Source organism: Schistocerca nitens, chromosome 1, assembly GCF_023898315.1.
Source record: "Schistocerca nitens isolate TAMUIC-IGC-003100 chromosome 1, iqSchNite1.1, whole genome shotgun sequence".
NCBI classification, from domain to species: Eukaryota; Metazoa; Arthropoda; class Insecta; order Orthoptera; family Acrididae; genus Schistocerca; species Schistocerca nitens.
This window is the reverse complement of record NC_064614.1, coordinates 686,773,961-686,794,638: the sequence shown is the minus strand read 5'-3', so window position 1 is coordinate 686,794,638 and position 20,678 is coordinate 686,773,961. Positions and strand designations below refer to the sequence as shown.

The following is a 20,678-nucleotide window of genomic DNA, read 5'->3' as shown; positions in this document are numbered from 1 at the left end:
TACAACATTCCTATACTCTAAGGTGTTCTGCATTGTTATTGTGGAATTCAGTCCAAAGACTGGCTTCATGTAGCTCTCCATGCTACTCTATCCTGTGCAAGCTTCTTCACCTCCCAGTACATACTACAACCTACATCCTTCTGAATCTGCTTAGTGTATTCATCTCTTGTTCTCCCTCTACGATTTTTACCCTCCGTGCTGCCCTCCAGTACTAAATTGGTGATCCCTTGATGTCTAAGAACATGTCCTATCTACCAATCCCTTCTTCTAGTCAAGTTGTGCCACAAATTTCTCTTCTCCCCAATTCTATTCAATACCTCCTCATTAGTTATGTGATCTATCTATCTAATCTAGCATTCTTCTGTAGCACCACATTTCGAAAGCTTCTATTCTCTTCTTGTCTAAACTATTTATCATCCATGTTTCACTTCCATACGTGGCTACACTCCACACAAATATTTTCAGAAACGACTTCCTGACACTTAACTCTATACTCAATGTTAACAAATTTCTCTTCTTCAGAAACGCTTTCCTTGTCATTGCCAGTCTACATTTTATATCCTCTCTACTTCGACCATCATCAGTTATTTTGCTCCCCAAACAGCAAAACTCATTTACTACTTTAAGTGTCTCATTTCCTAATCTAATTCCCGCAGCATCACCCGATTTAATTCGACTACATTCCATTATTTTCATTTTGCTTTTGATGATGTTCATCTTCAAGACACTGTCCATTCCGTTCAGTTGCTCTTCCAGGTCCTTTGCTGTATCTGACAGAATTATAATGTCATCGGCGAACCTCAAAGTTTTTATTTCTTCTCCATGGCTTTTAATTCCTACTCCGAATTTTTCTTTTGTTTCCTTTACTGCTTGCTCAATATATAGATCGAATAACATTGGGGATAGGCTACAACCCTGTCTCGCTCCCTTCCCAACCACCGCTTCCCCTTCATGCCCCTCGACTCTTACAACTGCCACCTGGTTTCTGTACAAATTGTAAATAGGCTTTCGTTCCCTGTATTTTACCCCGGCCCCCTTCAGAATTTGAATGAGAGTATTCCAGTCAACATTGTCAAAAGCTTTCTCTAAGTCTACAAATGCTAGAAACTTAGGTTTGCCTTTCCATAATCTATTTTTTAAGATACGTCATAGGGTTGGTATTGCCTCACGTGTTCCAGCATTTCTACGGAATCCAAACTGATCTTCCCTGAGGTCGGCTTCTACCAGTTTTTCTATTCATCTGTAAAGAATTTGTGCTAGTATTTTGCAGCCGTGGCTTATTAAACTGATAGTTTGGTAATTTTCACATCTGTCAACACCTGCTTTCTTTGGGACTGGAATTATTATATTCTTCTTCAAGCCTGAGGGTATTTCGCCTGTCTCATACATCTTGCTCACTAGATGGTAGAGTTTTGTTAGGCATGATTCTCCCAAGGCTATCAGTAGTTCTAATGGAATGTTGTCTACTCCCAGGGCCTTGTTTTGACTTAGGTCTTTCAGTGCTCTGTCAAACTCTCCATGCAATATCATATCTCTTATTTCATCTTCATCTACATTCTCTTCCATTTCCATAATATTGTCCTGAAGAACATCGCCGACCATCTACATACTCCTTCCACCTATCTACATCTACATCTACATTTATACTCCGCAAGCCACCCAACGCTGTGTGGCGGAGGGCACTTTACGTGCCACTGTGATTACCTCCCTTTCCTGTTCCAGTCACATATGGTATTGGAAGAACGACTGCCGGAAAGCCTTCGTGCGTGCTCAAATCTCTCTAATTTTACATTCATGATCTCCTTGGGAGGAATAAGAAGGGGGAAGCAATATATTCGATACCTCATCCAGAAACGCACTATCTCGAAACCTGGACAGCAAGCTACACCGCAATGCAGAGCGCCTCCCTTGGAGAGTCTGCCACTAGAGTTTGCTAAACATCTCCGTAATGCTATCACGCTTACCATATAACCCCGTGATGAAAAGTGCCGCTCTTTTTTGGATCTTCTCTATCTCCTCTGTCAACCCGACCTGGTACAGATCCCACACTGATAAGCAATACTCGAGTATAGGTCGAACGAGTGTTTTGTAAGCCACCTCCTTTGTTGATGGACTACATTTTCTAAGGATTCTCCCAACGAATCTCAACCTGGCACCCACCTTACCAACAATTAATTTTATACATAATTCCACTTCAAATCGTTCCGTACGTATACTCCCAGATATTTTACAGAAGTAACTGCTACCAGTGTTTGTTCCGCTAACAATAAAGGTTCTTTCTTCCTATGTATTCGCAATACATTACATCTGTCTACGTTAAGGGTCAGTTGCCACTCCCTGCACCAAGTGCCTATCCCCTGCAGATCTTCCTGCATTTCGCTATCTGCTTTCCCTTCTTTGCTTAGAAATGGGTCTCTATCTGAGCTCTTGATATTCATGCAAATGGTTCTCTTTTCTCCAAAGGTCTCTTTAATTTTCCTGTAGGCAGTATCTACCTTACCCCTAGTGATATGCACCTCCACATCCTTACATTTGACCTCTAGCCATCGCTGCTTAGCCATTTTGCACTTCCTGTTGATCTCATTTTTGAGACGTTTGTATTCCTTTTTGCCTGCTTCATTTAGGGCATTTTTATATTTTCTCCTTTCATCAATAGAATTCAATATCTCTTCTGTTACCCATGGATTTCTATTAGCCCTTGTCTTTTTACCTACTTGATCCTCTGCTGCCTTCACTATTTTATCTCGCAAACCTACCCATTCTTCTTCTACTGTATTTCTTTCTCCCATTCTTGTCAATTGTTCCCTAATGCTCTCCCTGAAACTCTGTACAACCTCTGGTTCTTTCAGTTTATCCAGGTCCCATCTCCTCAAATTCCCACCTTTTTGCAGTTTCTTCAGTTTAAATCTACAGTTCATAACCAATAGATTGTGGTCGGAGTCCACATCTGCCCCTGGAAATGTCTTACAATTTAAAACCTGGTTCCTCAATCTCTATCTTACCATTATATAATCTATCTGAGACCTTCCACTATCTCCAGGCTTCTTCCATGTATAAAACCTTCTTTCATGATTCTTCAATCAAGTGTTACCTATGATTAAGTTATGCTCTGTGCAAAATTCTAATAGGCGGCTTCCTCTTTCATTCCTTACTCCCATTCCATATTCATCTACTACGTTTCCTTATCTGCCTATTCCTAATATCGAGTTCCAGTCACCTATGACTATTAAATTTTTGTCTCCCTTCACTATCTGAATAATTTCTTTTATCTCATCATACATTTCATCAATCTCTTCATTATCTGCGGAGCTAGTCAGCATATAAACTTGAACTACTGGGTAGGCATGGGCTTCGTATCTATCTTGGCCACAATAATGCATTCACTATGCTGTTTGTAGTAGCTTACCCGCATTCCTATTTTTTTATTCATTATGAAACCTACTCCTGCATTACCCCTATTTGAATTTGTATTTATAACCCTGTATTCACCTGATCAGAAGTCTTGTTCCTCCTGCCACCAAACTTCACTAATTCCCACTATATCTAACTTTAAGCTATCCATTCCCTTTTTTAATTTTCTAACTTACCTGCCCAATCAAGTGATTTGACAGTTCACGCTCCAATCCGTAGAATGCCCGTTTTCTTTCTCCTGATAACAACGTCCTCCTGAGTAGTCCCCGCCAAGAGATCTGAATGGGGGCCAATTTTACCTCCGGAATATTTTACCCAAGAGGATGCCATCATCATTTAACCATACAGTAAAGCTGCAGGCCCTCGGGAAAAATTATGGCTGTAGTTTCCCCTTGCTTTCAGCTTTTCACAGTACCAGCACAGCAAGGGCATTTTGGTTAGTGTTACAAGGCCAGATTAGTCTATCATCCAGACTGTTGCCCCTGCAACTACTGAAAAGGCTGCTGCCCCTCTTCAGGAACCATACGTTTGTCTGACCTCTCAACAGATACCCCTCCATTGTGATTGCACCTACAGTACGGATATCTGTATCGCTAAGGCATGCAAGCCTCCCAAGCCTCCCCACCAATGGCAAGGTCCATGGTTCATGGGGGGGGGACTCTAAGCTGTATGTAAGGTTTTACTGTGACACGTTTATCTAATGTTCTGCTATTAGTGGAAACAAGGCATCAAATCCAAAGAGAAATGTTTACCGACAGAATATAGATAGTTACAACCTGATCGCTATCACACAAATGTTCAATACTGCATACAGCAATGACCAAATTGTAAAAAACAGTAACAAATTACAGCTTCACTGTAGTTATCCATAATTTTAGATGCCAGAATATGGCTAGAATGAATAAAATGGCTGCCAGCTCCAAAATAAGCAAAAATTTAAATCTAGTAAATGACTGTAATGACTCTGAAATCAGGAGAACATCGTGTGACAAAGACAAAGCACGAAATGGATAAAATGCACACACCCTGCCTCACAGGTAAAGACACATGTGACACAAACACTAAAGACACTAAGTTGGAATGCAATGCTGTTAGTTACCATAATGACTGCTAATAATAATCAAGTACTAGCAACAAGTTACAGAAACTGTACTGTGTTACATATATCACGATAATGCTGTCTGTTTGACAACACACTTAATCATGATACAAACTGATTATTAGTATTTAGTTATTACTCTACAATTGACTACTCTGGAACAGATGCAGTAAAAACTTGATTGCAATAATTCGTTTTCAGTAGAAATGTTACATAGATGTATGCATATAGTATCATATACAAAATACAACACAAAATTCTAACCCCATTTTGAATACATGAAAGCCAGTATGCTCTTGTCATAAAACATAAATTTAACTTTAAATCACTTTTAATTTGAACTGACTGTCTGCAGTAATAGTGCAATACTATATCAGCAGCTATAGTTACCAATGCCTTCTCAGAATTTATGGGGAAAAGATAGAATGCTACTGAAGGCTGACGACTCCACAAGTTTTTTCTTTGACTAAACACACTATACTGATGCAAAAAGTTTCTAAGATATTGGTGTGCCTATTACGCAGCTACAAAATACTGTATGGATTTTATTTTATGACGCATTGCTTGTGGTGCAAAGTAATGCTTATTATAAGGTATATTACTGGCAAAAGGCTCTTCTTGATTAGCAAGTGGCCTGAATACATTTGAATCACACAGTATTCTTCATTATTTCCAAAATCTTATAGTGACCATATACTGTGCCCACATACTTGTTTACCTACTCACGATTCACCTGGCCACGTATTACAACAGTATTTTCAATGAAAAACATTGTGGCACTTGCGTGCCAACACATACATCTGTTCCACACTACACATGCGGCACAACTCCTCCTTTGCCTTAGCTCTACAACTGTGTGTACTCGTGACAACAACATTATTGTTATGCAAAAGATATTCTATGTGCTTTATACAATAAAAACTTCCCTGACATGGCCAGTTTGTTTACTACAATGATTTGACACGAATAATTCTTACCTATCCTATCAACATACATTATCATAAACACTTATTACTGATAAAATTCATTAATATGTACACATATTTACAAAATGTGGTTACCAACTCAAGCAATTAAGTAGCTGAAAAATATATGAGGCACTGGGTTGTAGTATTACAAGTGGTGTCCACACTCTCAATGAAGAACCATGCCCCACCTTTTGTAATGTACAGGAATCATTGTGATTTCAGTGCAATCACTCTCTTTGAATGAAAGTGTCATTTCTGTTTGTCTCATTATGTATTTCTTTCAGTTATCTTCTGTACTGTAGTGAAAAGGTTGTTTATATGCACAGTCCAAGATTTATCGAAATGTTACTCGGCAGCGACACATTGTATGAAAGTTCTTTTACTTCATACATTTTGCACACTTGTGATGATCAAAACACATTGGTGTAAGCAGATGTTATGTTAGCTTCATCATCTTATGGTTGGAGGACTCTGACCGAACTCTTCCCACCTACACACTATGTCTCACTCCTGTTCCATGGAGCTCTGTTAGAAAAACATGCATTACAGATTTCCCTACTCTGCTGCACATTATTCAGCTTGTCACATTTAGTCCCTGTATATTCTTCTCTTTGGCAAAGACTGAGTTCTCTCTCTACTCCATGTCGGGTCACTATCCCAAAAGGTGATTGGGGGATGAGACACTAAAATTCTGTCTTGAGTTTGCAGGTGTTTTAGTCATATCACCCACAAGCCTGGATCAGATAAATTCTGTCTTATTATAAAATGGGAGCTTGTTGAATTAAATATTAGAATGAAAGCACATGTTGTTCCCAGTGTGCCACTGACACTTTTTTATGTTCCTTACCTAAGTGATATGTTTTTCTTCATGCACACTCAGCATCTCTTTAACATTAACTTCCATTATTTATATTCAAGAGACGCTATCAATACCAAATCCAAAGTAATTTTAAGTCTGACATACTTGTAGCTGGATAATATCCTTGGGATTCACATTAAAACCCTAGTGTACTTGCAACACTGTGTGATGATCTCTATCACGAGAGTGTTATTAGAGAGGCATTTATGGACTTCAAAGCTTCTGTGATGACTGACAGAGAGCCTTAAATACAGAAAACTAATAATTTTTCACATTTCTCTGCTCCCTCTTTTCTACAATGAATACATCTGTGCATGATTCTGCCCTTTAACTATCCACAAATACCCTACCTATAAACATTTCATCAGGAGTAGGAGTAGTAACCCAACTCTTTCTTAGAACAATGGTTGTTACAGCTCCATGGAAGTCTTTTTCTTCTGCTTTCAAAGTTCCATTACTGCCCCATGAAAAGCTTGGAAATAAAAGCCCATCAGTCAGAGCTCTGCACATCTCAGCTAGATTAATAGAACTGTGATGCAGTCTTTGCTACAAAGCTTACTTACAACAAAAGCTTTGTCTCAACACCCATATATTCCATCAGTATGGGTCAGCATACTGGAGATAGCAATTTTCTCCCAAATCATTTGTGACTGATGACAGTTTAGGAGGCTATAATAGTAAAATAATTGTGTTGTGTATCACAAATACACATTATTTTTAATTAATCATGCTACAAAAATAACTTCAAGTTTGCAAGTTTGAAGCAAATGTAAGTCATGAATAATTACTATACATGAGCTGATATGCAACAAATGCTCTTTTGCAAGTGGTTGTCTCTGTTTCAACCCTGTCAAATATCATCAACTGAATTTTAACACTGAAAGAAGTGTTCTGATACAAGTGCAAAATGACATATACAATTTACATGATGCAGCACTTACTATCAGAAGTAAAACACACACACACACACACACACACACACACACAGAGAGAGAGAGAGAGAGAGAGAGAGAGAGGTGGGGGGGGGGGGGAGTGAGAGAGAGGGGGGAGAGGAAGAGAGAGAAAGGGAGAGGGGGAAAGGGGGGGAGAGAGAGAGGGGGGGAGAGGAAGAGAGAGGGAGAGGGGGAAGGGGGAGGGAGGGAGGGGGAGAGAGAGAGAGAGAGAGAGAGAGAGAAATAGTAATTACCTCTTTGCTGATTCCCTAATAAATTTCATCACTTCCACATTGGACTTGTCACCTTCTGCATAAATAGCTTCAACTCTTGCAGCAAAATGAGCTTCCTTCATACAAGCATACAGCATATGGAGAAGTGCAGTTGCTGCTTTGCTTCCATCAAGGTAAAGACACACTTCTTCTGGCCTATATTGAAATATTTTGCATTTGTTCTGAATACTTAAAATTACTATATTCTGAAGCAAGCATTTGTCATATACCTAACAAGAATTTGTTTCCACATATTGTAAATACTCCAGAAAGCATTATCAGGAATGATGTAATACAGACAGAAGTATTAGTAGAGAATAAGAGAAGAAAATGATTTCCTCTACAAAGGAAAACATTCAGCCACAATGGTTACCACTCGATAGATCAAAATATAAAGAGATATTTCATTCCACTGAAAGGTAATCACAGTGTGGAAGGATGTTTTCAGTCACTTAATTCATTGTGGCTATGCACCCAGATGTAACTAAAATATTTATTCTTATTCTGTGCTAATATGTTTACTTACACCTGGAGCTGTGGGCGAAATTACCACCTCACAGAAAACTCTAATGATTCCTTCAGCTCTTTGCTTTTAAAAACATAATTACATTAATTATACACTTTGTAAACGTTGGGTGCCAGACAACTAATTCCTATAACAGAGGATCAAATTTACAGTAATGCTATAAAGCTGTCGTCAACCCACAGGTTGGTTTTAACACCACAGTCCTTTATTAGGCATGATCCTATTTCCTTTCTTTCATCTGATTTTGAACTTACTTACCCAGCTAGTCATATGAAAATGTATACTTTACTGTGCAGTCTAAATGACTGGGTAACTAGGCATTTTTCACAATAATGAAAAAAATTATAAGTGATACGAGGGTCACTCCAAAAGAAGTGCACGCCATTTTTTTTTTTTAAATCCATCTTTCATTCTACATGTTTGAAAGTTTTACAGTGTGTAGATACATCCTGTAGGAACAATATTTTCATTTCTCTACATAATTTCCATCCCTCTCAACTGCCTTACGCCATCTTGGACCCAGCGCCTGTATACCCGCACGGTAAAATTCTGGACCAACTTATTGGAGCCACTGTTTGGCACCGTGCACAAGGGAGTCATCATCTTCAAACCTTATTCACCGAGCGAGGTGGCACAGTGGTTAGACACTGGACTTGAATTTGGGAGGACAACAGTTCAATTCCGCGTCCGGCCATCCTGATTTAGGTTTTCCGTGATTTCCCTAAATCGCTCCAGGCAAATGCCGGGATGGTTCCTTAGAAAGGGCATGGCCGACTTCCTTCCCTAATCTGATGAGACCGATGACCTCGCTGTCTGGTCTCCTTCCCCAAAGAACCCAACCCCAACCCTCAAACCTTGTTCCACGAAGAGAGTCTTCCAGTTTCCCAAAGAGATGACAGTCATGTGGAGCCAGGTCAGGACTGTAAGGCGGGCGCTTCAGTGTTGTCCATCCAAGTTTTGTGATCGCTTCCATGGTTTTTTGACAGACATGTGCCTGTGCATTACCATGCAACAGCAAAACATCCTGCTTTTGCCGATGTGGTTGAACATGATTCAGTCGAGCATGAAGTTTCTTCAGTGTTGTCACATACACATCAGAATTTATGGTGGTTCCACTTGGCATGATTTCCACAAGCAAGAGTCCTTCGGAATCGAAAAACACCGTAGCCATAACTTTTCCAGCAGAAGGTGTGGTTTTCAATTTTTTTTCTTGGGTGAATTTGCATGAAGCCACTCCATTGATTGCCTCTTCGTCTTTGGTGCAAAATGATGGAGCCATGTTTCATCACCTGTCACAATTCTTCCAAGAAATTCATCTCCACCATTCTCATACTGTTCCAAAAGTTTGCTGCATACCATTTATCTTGTTCCTTTGTAAGCCACTGTCAACATCCCGGGAATCCACCTGGCACAAACCTTTTTTAACGCCAACACTTTCAGTATTCTGCAAACACTTCCTTCCCCTATACCAACGTAGCATGACAATTCGTTCACTGTGATGCGTCTGTCAGCAGTCACCAATTCGTTAACTCTCTGCACATTGTCTGGAGTGTGTGCAGTACGAGGCCTGCCACTGTGAGGACAATCCTCAATATTGCCGTTTTAATAACAGAATTGCAATCCTTCCCCAAATTGCTACAGATTTCAAGGCTCGGCGATCAACAAGTGCCAGTTTGTGAACCATTCCACAAAGCATCATCAATATGGGCTTTTGGAGCCAAAGGCCCACGTGTGTACCCTTGAGGACTGCATGACACAAAGCTTTACACCTCATCTGGGCCTGTTAACACCAACATTGGACTGTAGATGAGTGGAAACATGTTGCCTGGTTGAATGAGACTCATTTCGATTTGTATCGAGCATATGGATGTGTACGGGTATGGAGACAACCTCATGAATCCATGGACCCTGCATGTCAGCAGGGGACTGTTCAAGCTGGTAGAGACTCTGTAATGGTGTGTGCAGTTGGAGTGATGTGGGACCCCTGATATGTTTAGATACAACTCTGATAGGTGACACATACGTAAGCATCCTGTCTGATCACCTGAATCAATTCATGTCCATTGTGCATTCCGGCAGATTTGGGCAATTCTAACAGGGCAATACAACACCCCTCACATCCAGACTTGTTACAGAGTGGCTCCAGGAACACTCTTCTGAGTTTAAACACTTCTGCTCGCCACCAAACTCCCCAGACATGAACGTTGTTGAGCATATCTGGGATGCCACGCAACGTGCTAAAGAGACCCCCCCCTGTACTCTTACGGATTTATGGACAGCCCTGCAGGATTCGTGGTGTAAATTCTCTCCAGCACTACTTCAGCCATTAGTCGAGTCCATGCCACATCGTGTTGTACCACTTCTGCGTGCTCGTGGGTTGTTGTTGTGGTCTTCAGTCCAGAGACTGATTTGATGCAGCTCTCCATGCTACTCTATCCTGTGCAAGCTTCTTCATCTCCCAGTACTCATTGCAACCTACATCCTTGTGAATCTGCTTAGTGTATTCATCTCTTGTTCTCCCTCTACGATTTTTACCCTCCCTGCTGCCCTCCAGTACTAAATTGGTGATCCCTTGGTGTCTCAGAACAAGTCCTACCAACCAATCCCTTCTTCTAGTCAAGTTGTACCATAAATTTCTCTTCTCCCCAATTCTATTCAATACCTCCTCATTAGTTATGTTATCTACCTATCTAATCTTCAGCATTCTTCTGTAGCACCCCATTTCGAAAGCTTCTATTCTCTTCTTGTCTAAACTATTTATCGTCCACATTTTATTTCCATACATGGCTACACTCCATACAAATACTTTCAGAAACGCCTTCCTGACACTTAAATTTATACTCGATGTTAACAAACTTCTCTTCTTCAGAAACGCTTTCCTTGACATTGCCAGTCTACATTTTATATCCTCTCTACCTCGACCATCATCAGTTATTTTGATCCCTAAATAGCAAAACTCATTTACTACTTTAAGTGTCTCATTTCCTAGACTAATTCCCTCAGCATCACCTGATTTAATTCAGCTACATTCCATTATCCTCATTTTGCTTTTGTTGATGTTCATCTTATATCCTCCTTTCAAGACACTGTCCATTCAGTTCAATTACTCTTCCAGGTCCTTTGCAGTCTCTGACAGAAATACAATATCATCAGCAAACCTCAAAGTTTTTATTTCTTCTCTGTAGATTATAATTCCTACTCCGAATTTTTCTTTTGTTTCCTTTACTGTTTGCTCAATATACAGATTGAATAACATCTGGGATAGGCTACAACCCTGTCCCACTCCCTTCCCAAACACTGCTTCCCTTTCATGCCCCTCAACTCTTCTAACTGCCATCTGGTTTCTGTACAAACTGTAAATAGCATTTCGCTCCCTGTAGTTAACCCCTGCCACCTTAAGAATTTGAGAGAGAGTATTCCAGTCAACATTGTCAAAAGCATTCTCTAAGTCTACAAATGCTAGAAACATAGGTTTCCCTTTCCTTAATCTATCTTCTAAGATAAGTTGTAGGGTTGATATTGCCTCACATGTTCCAACATTTCTACGGAATCCAAACTGATCTCCCCGAGATCGGCTTCTACTAGTTTTTCCATTTGCCTGTAAAGAATTTGTGTTGGTATTTTGCAGCAATGACTTATTAAACTGATAGTTTGGTAATTTTCACATCTGTCAACACCTGAACACCTGCTTTCTTTGGGATTGAAATTATTATATTCTTCTTCAAGTCTGTGGGTATTTCACTTGTCTCATACATCTTGCTCACCAGATGGTAGAGTTTTGTCAGGGCTGGCTCTCTCAAGGCTATCAGTAGTTCTAATGGAATGTTGTCTACTCCTGGGGCCGTGTTTCAACTTAGGTCTTTCAGTGCTCTGTCATACTCTTCACGCAGTATCGTATCTCCCATTTCATCTTCACCTACATCCTCTTCCATTTCCATAATATTGTTCTCAAGTACATCGCCCTTGTATAGACCCTCTATATACTCCTTCCACCTTTCTGCTTTCTCTTCTTTGCTTAGAACTGGGTTTCCGTCTGAGGTCTTGATATTCATACAAGTGGTTCTCTTTTCTCCAAAGGACTCTTTAATTTACCTGTAGGCAGTATCTCTCTTACATGCCTCTACATCCTTACATCTGTCCTCTAGCCATCCCTGGTTAACCATTTTGCACTTCCTGTTGATCTCATTTTTGAGATGTTTTTATTGCTTTCTGCCTGCTTCATTTACTGCATTTTTATATTTTCGCCTTTTATCAATTAAATTCTGTTACCCAAGGAGTTATACCAGCCCTCATCTTTTTACCTGCTTGATCCTCTGATGCCTTCACTATTTCATCTCTCAAAGCTACCCATTCTTCTTCTACTGTATTTCTTTCCCCCACTTGTGAGACCTACATGATATTAGGCAGGTGTACCAGTTTCTTTGGCCTGAAATGGCAACAACAGGATGTGTAATATATCTTGAGAACAGGACATAGGATGATATCAGGCTGGGAGTTCATTGGATGAAGGGTACCTAACAGTGGTGTAACGTGCCATATGCCGCAGTGAAAACAGCTAAGTAGGAGGTTTTGTAAAACAGAATGATCTCTGCCACCAATGAAACTTGTGTTCACCCAGAACATGTTTCAAATACACTCAAAAAAGGGAATGTTAAAATATACCTAAGAGAAGCATTACTGGGACATCACTAGAAAACAAGATTAGTAGCTAAATGTCAGGCATAACACACCATTTTATTCTTATGTGAAAATGCAGGTCACTTCAAATGCATCAGAAAGGGAGGAAACAATAATAAACTACACAAGATATTTTCAAGGAAAATACTAATAAAAGGCTTCCAGAGCTTCACATTATTTTATGTCTGAGTCTCACCGTGAACTTGATGTACTACCAATTAGTGAACACTTAGGGCTGATACTAACTTGTACTTTTGACATAACGATGCTACATAACGGAATGCTTCTCGCACTGTTGCCATGTCTCCACGGGCCACTGCTTGTTCTATTTTTCTATATGTTTCATCCAGTGGGCACTTGTCATAGGGTACTATAATACCTGGAACAAAACAAAGTAGTATCAGTAACAGGTACAATATGGAAATCCATCAAATTTATATAAAACCTGATAAAATGCACTGAATAGATGACGAGATACAGCACCTTCTCCCAATAATGACTTCAGCATATTGTAAGCCTCCTCAGCATCCTTTTCTATGTCAGATTCCACAGTAATTAGTAAACTGTAATAGCTGAAAAGTAATTTAGTAATTATTAATGTTGTATGGATGTATAATAATCACATTTCTTAAACAGAAGATTTATCAAGGATATTGTATTCATAGCATTCATAAACTGGACTTTGATGGGGAAAACAATTGGCTTCAACCTTGCTTAAGTGACTATCCTCACGTATGTCAGGGTAGTAAACAAAAAAGATTCTGTTCTTTACAACAGTAGAATTTATTATGTTATACACTGTCTGGTAACATTAACATGAATACCAGTCAGAAGCCTGAATAACCACTTTTTGCAGCGTAGACTGCTACAAGAGGTGCAGGAAAAGTGTCAATAATTTCTGGAAGTTACTGACAGGGATGTGGAGCTTATAACGATATGTTTACGTGATGTATATACATAAACATACAGTTATAAATGTCCCCGTTCGTAGTCTCTAATTATAACAATATGTTACTTTTGTGCTGTATCATATAGCTATAATCAGCGGTGGAAACATATTTGCGAACGCCGACCGTCTGCGGCTGTTTCTTGTTGGATCGTCTGATCAGTCGGAAGTTGCATTGCAGAGGAGAGTAAATGCCTATTCAAAATATAATTATTTTGGATAGCTCAACATGAATTTCCTAAGGGACCGTAGTTTATCATGCATTTACCAGTAGAATATGGCGCGGAGAAAATATTTCGCCGCATGCAACCTCCGTCCGAACTCGACGAAAGAATTCGTGACTATGAACTCTCTATTTGGCAGAAACATATAGAAAATTAAATAATTTCATGAAGAAGTGAGACATAGATTCTATAGTAAATGAATAGTCCATACACCAGTTCCATTTAACTCTGAATTTATGGCAATTAATAGACGAACTTACACTGCAATGAAGAAATTAACATGGATGCCGTTTTGACTGGCACTTCTCTTAATGAAAACAATTCCTTTTGACGTTTTCACATACACGTCGCACAATAAATCTACTGCTAGGCACTTTTAGTATTACACATTTACTTTACACTAGAACAATATTAATTTTGACAATAATAATACGGCGGCAAGACATGCGCGTCCGACACAAGTTACAGGAGACAACAGAAGAATGAGTAACTGTTCATCGAGAATATCTCGTACATCTAAACAAAATGTGTAAAAATGTTCTTCTTCTGTCCGTTTTTCGCGCCGCGGTTTTCAAAGTCAATAACTCACAGCATCTCTGACGGCGCTTCGACAATAACAAGTTACGTCACAGGTCGTCCACCTTTTACATTTTCGCAAAGTTATTTGCTAACTGTAGCTGTTGCCGAGCGACTGCTCGATTAATGAATGATTTAAAATGATAAGGCAATCACATAATGTTACAAGCTATGCCAACTTCAGTGCAGTGGCCAGTTGCACTAATTTCTCAGTTGAGCAGTTGAGGATCCATGGTGTGAACAGCCTGATTGAAATGGGTTCCCATAGATTCTCGGTTTGCTTTAAATCTGGTGAGTTTGGTGGCCATGGGAACACAGGAAACTTATACTGGTACTCTTCAAGCCACACATGCACACTGCAAACTGTGCGACATGCTGCTTTGTCATGATGATAGATGTCATTGCGCTGAGAAAAGACAAACTGCATGTACGGGTGGACATGATACCCAAGGACAGATGCATTTCGATGCTGATTCACTGTGCCTTCCAGATTGATGAGATCACACAGGGAATGCCAGAAAACTCTTCCAATGATTGTTGCAGAATGTTTGCTTGGTGCATAAAACATGATTCACATGGAAAGGAAATCAGTCATCATTCAGTGCATGTTCAGCTGCAGCACTGTCATGTAAATTCCAGTCTTTGTTGCTGACAAACAGCAGTCGACTTGAGTGCATGAACCAGTGAACCAGGCATCTGCTGTGGAGACCCATACGCAGCAATGTTCGCTGAACGACCATTGAGGAGACACTTTTGGTAGCCCCTTGGTTCATCTGGACTATCAAAAGTCATGTCTATCTGCCCGTACACATCTCCACAACTGTCCTTGTCCCCTTTCTTCTATGGCCCATGCACACCACAGCTGCCTCAGCGCCAGTTTTGGATCGCATCACTTTGCCATGCACAGTGTATTTCAACTATGGTGGCACACAAACAGTTTACAAACTTAGCCATTTCACAAATTCATTCACCCTTGGCCAAAAAGCCAATGATCAGGCTCTTTTGGGTGTCAGATAAATGACTCCATTTCCACATTACAACAACAACTGCACTGCTTTCCTTGTCCCCAGATGTTTTTTGCATGCCGTCATGCTAGTGCTGGCACCGGCCGTTCGTGAATGACTACTGCACACTGACATCAAACATAGGTGATGGTTATGTTAATGTGATTGGATCATGAATCTCATTTATGTCATTGCAGATATCTGAGGCAGACCATGGTGCAATCTCTAACTTTGCATGAGCAGGCTCAGCTGGCATACAGATACAAAGTATGGTGATCCATGGTACAAGTAAGAGATGGTAGCAAAGTGTGAAATGATCTCATGCCTTGGTCGGTCCAAAGACCATAAGGAATTTCCAGTCAGACCTACTGGACACAGCTTCTGTACCAAATCTTAAGAAAAGAAGTCGACCCTCAGCATCCAGGATGGAGGAGGATGTGCAGATGGTTCAGGAAATACTCATTCAAAGTCCACAGCAATCGTAAAGAAAGATAGCTTGCAAAGATTGTGATCATAAGTTGGAATACTGGGAGATGATTCTTGCTAGGCATGTAGATTTGTCAAATATTTTTGGCAATCTCCTATGGTCAGTTGAAGCCGTGTTTCATGTTGGGACGTTTGGTCTCCAGCACAGTTGTCAGTATCGGGCATCAGAGAATCCAAAGGTGGTTCTTGAACAAAGCCAACATCACACAAATGTCACAGTGTGGTGCGACATGACATCCACAAAAGTTGTGAGTCTGTATCTCATTTGGAACACAATGCATGCTGAGCGGTACCTTGATAAATACCTATTAAAACATTAATTTCCAGTTTGCAACCTAAACCTATGCAATTGAGATATAGTGATCTTATACTAATTAAACATTTCAAGTATTTACTTCTTTTATTGGTGTTTTCTGTATATACCATGTAGCCAACACCTTATTACACAGGTGGTACATCTGTTAATTAGGAAAACAAAAGAATACACAGAGCATATAATTGCTGAAAGCTGGTCATAACAACCCATCATTGTAGTTCCATATGGCACTATCAACTGCCAGATAGTCCATAAGGTAGCATAAAAGCTCTCCACGGGAATAGACTCTCAACTATGTTTATAATTTACAATCTCTTTAAAAGTCCATGACCATCCTCTAAATTGCTGCACTTTCTGATGGGAAGATAGTGGCGACACTTGGGAGTAGTAGTTGTTTCAGCTTGCTTAGTATCTAGCATAAAGTAACTTGCTAGTTTCAATAGCTCACACAAAAGGAATATGTTATTTAAATTACCTTCTGAAGTTGAGTCATGTGAAACTGTTGAGGAGTTCCTGATGACTTATCCTGCAGAGGTAACTGAGGAAGTTACCATGATGGAAGTGTATCCTAATGATATGACATTAGATGCCAACTATCACATGTGCACTCATACACCGCACTGTTCTGCAACATACTGCAGAGTATAGCATTGGATCTCAGTTCCACTATGTTTCTTCCAACTTTTCTTTCCATGATTTATATTCCTAACTTTCAGTTTAGGGATGTGGTCAGATGCACTAAAATTGAGATGAAGTACTCAATTTGTGTCACACATTCTACAGGGCAATCCACTTATCCATTTTGTTGTCTGCCTTGATCGACTGGTTAACACATAAGGTTTCCCAAAGCACCTGTCTCATGAAAGTACCATATCCTTGTAAACCAACCATCTTTTGCATACTGTTCATAAGATGCTGGAGGTGTTGAGAGATGACAATGCACTTATTGTTTCAAATAGAAATAGGATCTTATTCCGTCCTAGGTGCCTGATGAACTGAGAAGTTTTCATGATGGCCACTGCTCTGCTGTAACCACTGGCATATCCTCTGGACAGGGAGTGGGTGAGTGTTCTGTATGGAACTCAGGACTCCATAAGTTGCTAAAAGCAAATAGTTTATAGTTACTTCGACACATTAGAAAATATTTTAATAGGATCTGGCCACTGCATTTGCATGTATCCTGGAAAGGCACAGTCACTGAGTAGAGGAATATTTTGTCTGCATATGTACTAGTTCAACAGTTGTCAGCAAAGAACTTTCAATACAGGCAGTACATATGGTGTAAAATACTGCACTGAAGACTGCCCTTAGATGGAGGTCTTGCTATATACTGTATGGGACATTCATCTCATTGCATAACCAAATTTACACTCATCAAGTGTGAAGCAGGTGATATATACCTGTGATAAAAGTAACTGGGATTCTAAGACAGCATAGCTTATGCATTAGTACATGATTTTGAACATCATCATTCACAGTTGAGATATCACAAAAAACTGATGAACAATTTGCACCAAATGAATGTGACAAAGCTGTCAATTCCTATCTGAAGCAATCTAAGTGCTACAAAGTAACTAGTTGTCTTCCAGCCTCCATTCCATTTGCGGTTTAATACTCCATTTTCATAGTTTTGTTGATGCAATAGCACAGAGAAAACGGCATATAGGACACGGCATGGCCTTCATCTGTTCCCTACTTTACTATGAGTACAATGATTTGTGCAGTTATTTCGTAAGAGATTATTCTGTAAGCCACATTTAACTGAAAATATGTTGTAATAACTCCAATTCCAAAGAAAGCATGTGCTAACAGGAGTGAGTATTATTGCACTATCCATTTAATAAATCATAGTTGCAAAACACTAACACGAATTATTTACATAAGAACAGAGAAACCGGTAGAAGTTAATCTCGGTGAAATCAGTTTGGGTTTTAGAGAAATGTAGAAACACACAAGGCAGTACTGACTCTATAATGCACCACAGAAGATAGGGTAAAGAAAGGCAAACATACATTTATAACGTTTGTAGAATTAGAGAAAGCTTTTAACTATGTTGATTGGATGACATGTTTTGAAATTCTGAAGGTATCAGGAGTAAAATACAGGGAGTGAAAAACTATTTACAACTTATACAGAATCCATAGGGCAGTTATAAAGAGTCAAGGAGCATGAAAGGAAAGCAGCGGTTGATAAGGGGATGAGACAGGGTTTTAGCCTATCCCAGATATTATTCAATCTGTCCATTGAGCAAACAGTAAAGGAAACCAAAGAAAAATTTGGAGATGAAATTAAAGTTCAGTAAGAAGAAAGTTTGTCGATGACACTGTAATTCTTTCCAAGACAGCAAAGAACATCTGAGCAGTTGAATGGAATGGACATCATCTTGAAAAGAGGATATAAGATGAACATCAACAAAATCAAATCCAGGATAACAGAATATAGTTATAATAGAGATATAGTTGAACTAAATAGGGTGATGCTGAGGGAATTAAATGTAGTAGATGAGTTTTGCTATTTGGGCAGTAAAGTAACTTATCACGGCCAAAGCAGAGAAGATATAAAATGTATGAATAAAAAGGCAATGGGAAGGAGAAGAAGAGAAATTTATTAACATCAAATGTAGATTCAGTTATTAGGAAAACTTTCCTGCAGACATCTGTTCAAATGGCTCTGAGCACTATGGGACTTAACATCTGAGGTCATCAGACCCTTGACTTAGAGCTACTTAAACCTAACTAACCTAAGGACATCACACACATCCATGCCCGAGGTAGGATTCGAACCTGTGACCGTAGCAGCAGCGCGGTTCCACACTGAAGTGCCTAGAACCGCTCGGCCACAGCGGCCAGCTAGATATCTGTCTGGAGTGTAGGTGCTACAGAAGAATGTTGATGATTAGATCAGTAGATCATCTAATTAACAAGGTGGTATTGAATAGAACTGATGTGAAAAGAAATTTGTGGTACATCCTCACTAAAAGAAAGGATCAGTTGACAGGACACATTCTGAGACATCGAGGAATCGCCAATTTAGTACTGGAGGAAAATGTTGGGGATAAAAATCATAGAGGGAGACCACAAGATGAATACAGTAAGCAGGTTTGAAGCATGTAGTTTGCAGCAGTTATTCAGAGATGAAGAGCCTTGCACAAGATAGAGTAACATGGAAAGCTGCATCAAACCAGTCTTTGATGGATAACCACAACAACACCACATTTCAGATAATGTATTTGCACAAGCATGTGGTAACCAATGTTGTAAAACCTGGAGGTGGTCTTTGCTTGACTGCCAATGGAAGTTCCTTAGTGCTCTCACAAAGCTAGCACTGCATTACAACAAGGCAAGAACAACTTCTGAGCATCTCTTTGGCATTGTTTCGAGCCTGATTTCTTTCAAGATGAACAGAAAGTGATCGCCTGCCATGCTACCAAATGAAATTTCTTGAGTGTTAATAGTCGGAGAAGTAATTGTGTGTGCAAAGTCTTGTATCCAGCTGGTGACTTTATATCCAATGTTGTAGCCATATTTAGGTTTCTACATCTTTTTAACTTTCTGCCATGCACTCATCATGTTAGTGCTGCATTTGAACAAGGCACAGAACAACTTCAGAGCTTCTCTTTTCTGCTGTTTCAAGAACTGCTTAAGCCTGGTGTTGATTTTTTATTTATTTATTTACACGTCAAGTTCCATAGGACCAAATTGAGGAGCAAATCTCCAAGGTCATGGAACGCGTCAGAACATGAAATTACAACATAAAAGTAGTAACACATAACAGAAGTAGTGACCCATGAGGAAACTCTTCAGTTTCGATTTAAAGCAACTGGATTACTGCTAAGATTTTTGAATTCTATTGGCAGCGTATTGAAAACGGATGCAGCAAAATACTGCACACCTTTCTGCACAAGAGTTACAGAAGTCGGATCCAAATGCAGGCTTTATTTCTGCCGAATATTAACTGAGTGAAAGCTGCTTGTTCTTGGGAATAACCTAATATTGTTAACAAGAAATGACAGTAAGGAATATATATATTGAGAGGCAAATGTCAAAATACCCAGACTCGTGAACAGAGGTCGATCTTACACAATTTATTGCCCGAATTGCCTGTTTCTGAGCCAAAAATATCCTTTTAGAATTGGAAGAGGTACCTCAAAATATAATACCATATGCCTTAAGCAAATGAAAATAAGCAAAGTAGACTAATTTTCGTGCCGAACGATCACTCACTTCAGATACCATTCAAATAGTAAAAATGGCAGCATTAAGTCTTTGAACAAGATCCTGAATGTGGGCTTTCCACGACAGCTTACTATCTATCTGAACCACTAGAAATCTGAACTGTTCAGTTTCATTAATCATACGCCCATTCTGTGAAATTAAAACGTC

General features: G+C 39.6%; 1 protein-coding gene across 2 annotated transcripts in view; it reads right to left on the bottom strand.

Moving 5' to 3' along the window:
• LOC126259345 (FAD synthase-like) overlaps positions 1 to 20,678 on the bottom strand; it is a 119,131-nt gene that overhangs the window by 35,314 nt on the left and 63,139 nt on the right. The window contains exons 7-9 of one of the 2 annotated variants that reach the window (XM_049956059.1): positions 13,228 to 13,316; positions 12,991 to 13,123; positions 7,524 to 7,697 (exon numbers count right to left, since the gene is read on the bottom strand). In XM_049956059.1, the coding sequence (XP_049812016.1) occupies positions 7,524 to 7,697; positions 12,991 to 13,123; positions 13,228 to 13,316 (396 nt within the window). The remainder of the gene's footprint in view (positions 1 to 7,523; positions 7,698 to 12,990; positions 13,124 to 13,227; positions 13,317 to 20,678) is intronic. The other variant, XM_049956069.1, reaches the window with a different exon arrangement.